The sequence below is a fragment of the Papaver somniferum genome, chromosome 7 (assembly GCF_003573695.1).
Source record: "Papaver somniferum cultivar HN1 chromosome 7, ASM357369v1, whole genome shotgun sequence".
Classification (NCBI taxonomy): Eukaryota; Viridiplantae; Streptophyta; class Magnoliopsida; order Ranunculales; family Papaveraceae; genus Papaver; species Papaver somniferum.
The window spans coordinates 256,782,720-256,790,339 of record NC_039364.1 but is presented as its reverse complement, the minus strand read 5'-3'; the positions used below and the strand labels follow the sequence as shown (position 1 = coordinate 256,790,339).

General features: G+C 36.3%; 1 protein-coding gene and 1 non-coding gene across 2 annotated transcripts; both read left to right on the top strand.

Annotated features, from left to right (window-relative positions):
- Positions 1-950: 950 nt before the first annotated feature.
- LOC113300943 lies at positions 951-1,138 on the top strand. The gene has a single exon (XR_003336027.1). It is a non-coding gene; the product is annotated as a U2 spliceosomal RNA (small nuclear RNA).
- A 3,463-nt stretch (positions 1,139-4,601) lies between these two features.
- On the top strand, positions 4,602-5,726 carry LOC113296418 (F-box protein At3g07870-like). The gene has a single exon (XM_026544725.1). The coding sequence runs from the start codon at positions 4,602-4,604 to the stop codon at positions 5,724-5,726; it is 1,125 nt and encodes a 374-aa protein (XP_026400510.1).
- The last annotated feature ends 1,894 nt before the right edge of the window (positions 5,727-7,620 follow it).

Genomic DNA, 7,620 nt, shown 5'->3' with positions numbered 1-7,620 from the left:
GTTGCAAACATAGAATGATCATAGCACCGATAAACTAAGATCAAGTGCAGGGCCGTAGCAAACTATTTGGGGGCTATAGGCGAATTTAAAGAAACGGGGGCCCTCTGTAGGCAATTTTCTTTTCTCGTTTGATACCATAGACAATCAAATAATAAAATTGGCCAAAAAAAAATGTGTAAAAAGACCGAAAACACACCTTATTACAAAGAATAATATTCCTACCTTTTCCAAATAAAATCATCAATCATATTATCGAAATAAATTTATCCACTATCAACTTCCAACTTTGTTTCGACAAGCTAATTGTTGTTAGAATTGTCAATAAAATTTTGTATGATATAAACATATCGGGATTGCAGTCTTCCATATCGTTTAATAAAATCAACTTTTTTTTGCTTTTCCTGTTTGGGCAGCCAAAAACTTCAAAAAGATTCAATTATATATATATATATACACACGCCGTAATATTATACGCCATGCCCGTGAATATACCGAAACTCATATCATAATTCAGATAACTTTCAAGCTTGATATAAGAGGTTGTAAAATTAGTTGTTTGTCGATTTTCCAACTTAACTTTTTTTGCCGATTTGCGCAACTTATCAAATGAGTTCATTTGTTGATTTTTGTTTTGTTTTGAAGAACTGAATTGTTGAAATAAAAAATTTGGAAGTGGAACCTAGATAAAAGAAATTAAACGTCAAATGATAAACTTGGATTTTATTGGCGTAAATCTTGTTCTTCTAATTTGATTAGGAAAGGAAAAAGCCCTAGAAGTTGTAAATTGTAGTAAATATAAGGATAGAAAAATAGCAAAGTCAATTGAATAAGAAATCAGATACAATAAATCAGGAAAAAAGAGAAGATATTGAATACCTAATGGATAATTAAATAACCAATAGGATCTGGCGGCCCAACATTTGAGGGCCCTGGGTCGTCGCCTAGCTAACCTATGCTCAGCAACGGCCCTGATCAAGTGTAGTATCTGTTCTTATCGGTTTAATATCTGATATGCTTGTCCTTTGGATGGCATGATATTAATTTTTTTTCGTGGGGGAGTTCCCATCAAGTAGCTTGCTGCTGGGGTTCTCATGCGTCCCTCTGCGTTGCACTACTGCAAAGGCCTGACGCACCCCTACCAATTATGATCTTAAAGCTTTCAGCATCATGGTATATATGATGTCATTTCTTACAGCATACTGCCAGCAGCCTGAAAGTGGTCGTTCTCTTAGCTTCCAGCTCTTTGTGACTAACTTGAGTTCTATTAGGCTTTGGATGGGGACTTTAATGTGCAGTCGACTTATCTTTTAAGTGTATTTTGCTACCATCAGCAAACTCGCATCTGTACAGCTGCTTCACTCGCATCTCTGCAGTCGACTTATCATTAAAGCCTGCTCAGGCCCAACTCCCAGTTTTCATCAACTGTCAGCTGAGTGGGTTATGGTTCTTGTAGTATTTTGTCTTCAAACATCTCCACCAAAAATAATTTAAGTCTCTATTATGCAGACTCTTAGTACCTCCACTTAAACCAATTACCCTAACTCTTACTGCAAAGGCCTGGCGCAACCTTACCAAATCTAATCTTTAAATGTTGACTACTCTAAATATCTGGCGAAACCCCTGCCTAATCTACCTTTAAACTTCAGACTACACGGCAACTTCTTAACTTTTCATGAATTATTTTTGTCAATGAAGTTGCTCGATAAATCGTAGCTTGCATACCGTCGAATAAATCAAGCATTGAGCATGTACATCTATTGAAAGGAGCGAGTTGAGTAAATGGCCTTCCTGAATTTTTTGGAGGGTGCTCGCCTAATCATCGAATTAACCTTCCGGTCACCTGGATACCCATGGCACATCTTCTATCATGCTGCCTTAGCTTCTTCGTTCTTTTGCTGGTCAACTGATGGACAACAGTGTTTATTAATGAAACAGATGACGAAGAGATGTAAGTAGAGAAAGTGAATGAGACTATTGCTGTCGAAGGAAAGTTCAAGACAAAATCAATTGAGGAAGTATCTCAGAGAAGACCTTTGAGTGAAGACCAACAACTGGACAAGCTTGTGGGTATTAATGCGCAGTTTGGTATGATTAAAGCCAAACCTGCAGAGTACAAGCACATTGTTAAGGGCATTGTAAAAGATTATAACAATATGGGTGTTTCTAAATCTGAAAAGGAGCAAGCTAAAATCTTTTGGCCGGGAGTCTCTTGCAATGAAGATTTTGGCAGAGGGAAGAGAACTCCAGCCAAGAAAAAGAAGTAACTGGTTTTTACTCGAGTTGCTATATGCGTTGTTAGCTTAGGTTTGTAGCTTAGTCTTTGTTGTTTTTCTATAGTTGGGTTATTGTGTGTTGCTTCCCCTCTTGTTTGGGTTGTTTTTACTTCCCTCTTGGATGCACTTTGGCGCCTTCTCTCTCTGTATTTCTTTTTTCTTTTTTCAATAAAATTTTACCCTTTTACTTCAAAAAAAAAAAACAAAAAAAAACAGTGTTTATTAATGCTCGTAATCAAGTCAAAAATTCAGAATGTAAAACTAACTTTTTAGCAATCTTAGAATCAAGTTAGATTATAAAATCACTTCTGATCTGGCTTACTGTAACGGTGCTGTCAAGTAGCCAAGTGATGATGCATAATGATGATGCATCACCAGCGGCTTGGCCAAAGTCAGAGATGTCAGTATTCCGCCTTAAATAAAAGGGCTAAGGCCTAATTTAAAAGAAAAGTTCTGTTGTTACATATTTCTCTTTTGGTTTTGGCTTAATTGTTTATGCATCAAGGGGAGTGTGTGCATTTGATTGAAGACTTGGAAGATTAGTGAACATAACCTCTATTTAGTATGGGATAAATAGAGTTTTAGTCAAAAAATTGAAGTATTGGCTCAGTGCGAGTTGACTTAAATTGTGTTGTGGAGTATAGTTGCCATTGTCTGGTTGGTTTAGCATTTGAGAAGTGCGAACCTGTGACACTTACCAAGATAAACCTTGGAATATAAACCAAATGTTTGTGAAGCTTCAGATAAGCAAGTGAATTGAGTCATATTCACATACTAGCAAACTCCTTCAGTTCACCTTCTGCATGCGCAGATTTTCTTGAGTTCGGATGGCATTAATTATGGAGGCAGTTGTGACCCATTTGATGTTAGAAAACGAAGCTTCTTGAGAAATGATTCATGACAGTTTCACCATATGGCGCATTGTTCAAGCAACTCAGTGGACTGCGCGAGTAGAGTACCTAGGCCATCGATAGATTTTCAGGCACCAGTGTGCAACTTCCAGATTGTTAACCTGGTACCCTTTCAACTCGAATACTCGATAGAATTGACATGGCAATCGTTTAGAAAATACTATTGAAGTCCAGTCCTGAAGATAAAAAAATTTCAATATATCATTCATGGTAGAAGCTAATGGTACCGCCAATTGCCTTTCTCAATCATTATAAGTCAGAAAAATAACTTTTTTGGCCAAAAATCCAACACGGTAATGACTCGGTGAGTCGACCGATTTTGGGTTTTTCACTTTAAACCAATGTTTTAAAAACCGGATCGGACCGGCCGGTTCAACGGGTAAACCAGTGAACCAGTAGCAAAAACGGTCTGGTTCACCTATAACCCACTAGCATGTTGGAAAACCTAATAACCCGGTCGACCCGTACGGTCCAACCGGAAAACTAGTCGACCCAGCTTGTTTTTTATCCGGCTCACCGGGTCAATTTTCAATTCACTTTAAGGAAAAAAATTAAAATTTTTTGAAACTCTTTTTGATTTCTGTAGGAGATTATTATGGTAATTTAAAGAACAATTATGGTTGAAAAGAATAAGATGGAGTATGTATCAGATCTATGATGCATGGGATAGATCATTTACTTATTAATCTGTATATCACAAATGGGTTCTTGCCGTTATAAAAAAACGAGAAGGAAAGGTGCCGTTATACTTGCAAAGGTGCTTAAAATTTCAAAGACAATCGGAGGAATGGGTGATGAAGGAAATGAATAAATAAATTGAAAAGAAAGTAGCAATCAAATAAATCAGCCATAATTGAATTTATTTCCTTCTCTGTATCTGTGATAATATGTTTAAGAGAAAGAATGAGAATGTGAAACGAATGGAGAAAGGGAAAGCAGTAAGAAACCGTAGATTTAGTTAAGGGGGTGAATAAGATATTAATATTTTCCTTTTAACTCCTTGTATTGTTACTTAATGTATACTGGCCCCTACAACCACGTAGTATCTGCCCATTGACTCCTTTAATGTTAGATAGGAACAAGTCCAATAGGATTACTTGCTATTATTTTGCTGTATACATTTGACACTGTGTACCTTCAAAAAAAAAGAAAAAAATAAAAATAAAATACATTTGTCACTGCAGAAAACAGTTATTATATTATCATTATCTAATGTGACCCAGTGAACCACTGGTTGAACCACTTAACCCTGACCCATTTGGTTTACTGGGTTGATGACCGGTTTGGTTTTTAAAACATTGCTTAAAACTTAAGAGCCTTAATTTCTTTCGTATAACAAACAAATCCCTAGCCCTATTTTAGAACTCCCAAATTCTTATATCTCCTCTCTGATTATCTGCTCCTCCTCATCAAACAAATGGGTAAATTCAGTGATCTTCCTGCAGAGATCATGTTAGATATATTCACCCGGTTACCAACGGAATCAGTTTTGGATTGCAAATCAGTTTCCAAATCCTGGAGAAACGTTATTCACCATCGATCCTTTTCTCATATGCACTCAAATATCCTGCTGAGTAATCCTAAATCTGTTGCTGATTCCGGTAAGTTGAGGTTTGTCTGCAAGATGGTTGGTGGTTCGTTATGTTATTTAGAATATGATGATGAGGTTTCTTCTTATAGATTTAAGAAATTGGAATTGTCACCTCCATTTAATTTATACAGTATCCTTGGTTCGTATAACAGTTTGGTCTGTATTAATGGATTACCTAGTCATTATACCATGGATGAGTCTAGTACTGCTTCTTATGTTGCTTATATCTGTAATCCAATCACTAGAGAAAGTATCACCCTACCAGAACTTGATAGATCGACATATTATCATCTTGTTTGGTTCATGTCGTCTGTATTTGGTTATGTTGCTTCGACTAATGAGTATAAGGTTGTTAGGCTTTACACTTTCTGGAGATCCGAATTTGCAAATATTGAGGTTTATACTCTCGGCATTGGTAAACTATGGAGAAATGCAGGGAAGATCAAAGTTTCGGATTCTATGTCTAGACGACATGCTGTCTTTGTTGATGGATTTCTTTATTGGAATTTCGGAAATGGGAGAATGCAAGCATTTGATTTGGATAATGGAGTTTTTGTAGAATTAAATGAATGTTGGAATGGGCATTTCTGGGGTGGGGTTTTGGGAGGTCATTACAGTGGTACACGCTATAGTAAAGATGGCAAAAGTGTTGATGTATGGTTACTGAAGAAAAAAGAAGATGAGTCAATTAGCTATAGTAAAGAGTTCAGTTTAATCAATATGGATTCGTACCCTACTCCCCTTTCTCTTACGAGTAATGGTACAGTTTTATGTTACTCGGATACGAAGCTCCATCTTCATGACCTGAAATCTTCTTCTTCCAAAGTGCTTGGGGATTTTGGTAGAAGAATACATCCCGCAGTTCCTCATATGAACACTTTAGTTTCGCTGAAAGCATTTGGAGAGGAAACCACAGAAACACTAAAGCCTGGTGAAGCAATCAAAACTTGAACAAGTATCGTAAAAGGAAAAACAGGTGAATTTTCTCTTAGTCCTTACATCATACTTTGCACTTAACGTTCCTGTATATTCCTTTTGGCGTAGAACATGCAATGGAACTAAAACTATGTTTTGTATCCAGTTTTAATTCAGTACATCTTCCTTCATAAAAAAGTAGGAATCTTTTGGTCAATCACTCTTGAAGTTCTAACATTATTATGTGTCAGTATGCGTGATTCATGTTTTGTGCTCCTATGTAGTTACCAACTAGCATAGACCTATTATCATACAAATTTTCTAGTCCGAACTAACCTGTATCTGATAAAGCATTAGATGTATTGCACAACCATGCTCACAATTTCAGCAACTAGTAGTTAAACTACGGTTTTTAGACTTCTATTGTAGAGCTAGACACTAGTGGGTATTTGGAATTCTGCAGTGGCATTCTAGAGGGTTTAATTTGACTCTGCTCAAAGGTCTATAATGACTGTATAAGTTTTTATTCTTGTAAAGCAATTCAGGTGTCAGAACTTTTACGGTGGTCATATTTCAGTTGTTTTCCGTTAGATGCATTTGCTCAGATTTCAGAGGTTAGGGGTGTGGAAGCTTTTTAAAATTACAGGAGAAACTGGAGGCTTTTCTATATAATATCTAACGCACTGAGTCGAGTGTAAAGAGTTAACATGGAGGGAATGTTTGAAAGGGTCTTAGCCTTGATTTATGCATGCCAGCGAACTTAGAAAAGCAATCATGATTACAGGGATTTCCCTATTTGGTAGTGCAGGTTTATTGTACACAAGAGTTTTGCATTGTCTTGGTGGAGCAACAACATTTTTGGTTGTTCTATTACCAAAAATGTAGTTTTCGATATGCACTTTGAGCCTCTCCACTCTCAAGTTATCAGCCTCTGCTGCTAGTCCGCCACAAAGTTTCATAACTGACTTGAGAGTGGTTTAGTTGTTGGGCTTCTAAACACAAAAACCCTAATTTAAGGGCCCAAAAAAGGGTCATACTGATACATACTCCCTCCGTTTCACAAAGACAGTCCGTTTTGACTTTCTCAAAATATTAAGAAGACCATACTATTTTACTTGGCTACCCTTAATTACTTACCTATTTTATTTTAATAAAAATGCTAGCAAGAAAAAAAGACTATCCAAAATTGTTGTGAGAATTATAAATACGAAATATAAAGGAAAATTTAAAAGATATCTAATTTATGAAGTATACTTTATAAGGAATTTAATTTTTAGAGTTAAATGTAAATTTTCTTAAAAGAAATGAAGGATATATTTGTTTCCTCAATTATACTAATTTCTTTAACGTTTTAGATTGGATCAAGTTAAAAATGAATTTATGAATATAAAAAAATTTAAGGGTATTAGAGTTCATTGAAAAAGTATGACTATGAACAGAAGCTGGACACAATCTTAAAACTGACGAAAAATGAATAGAGGACGGTCTTTCAGAAACAGAGGGAGTACTTGTCTTTGTCTTGAGTATTGTATCAGTTCGTATGTTCGAGTATTAGCCATTAGAACTTGTCTGTTTAGCCATTTGCTCTAGCACTGTAGATAATTTTTGAACTAGCAGGTTCCCGATCATTGGATCTAATAGTTGCGATGTCATCTAACTCATGGTTTTAACCAAAGCTATCAACAAGCAAGATGTGGTGTATTTATTATACACGGCATAGTCATCCTTGTTAGTTATGGTATCCGGCTAATCTTTTTAACGGGCCCTTTGCACATGCTAGTACACCAACCAGACCAACCATGGATTGTAACGGGCCTGGATTTGAGTTTATTGGACCAGCTTCTTTACAGGGATCATCTGTCGTCCATTTATAACCATCCATTTCTTAAAACCCTGAAATCAGTTTTAGCCGTTGGATCATCACTCTTGT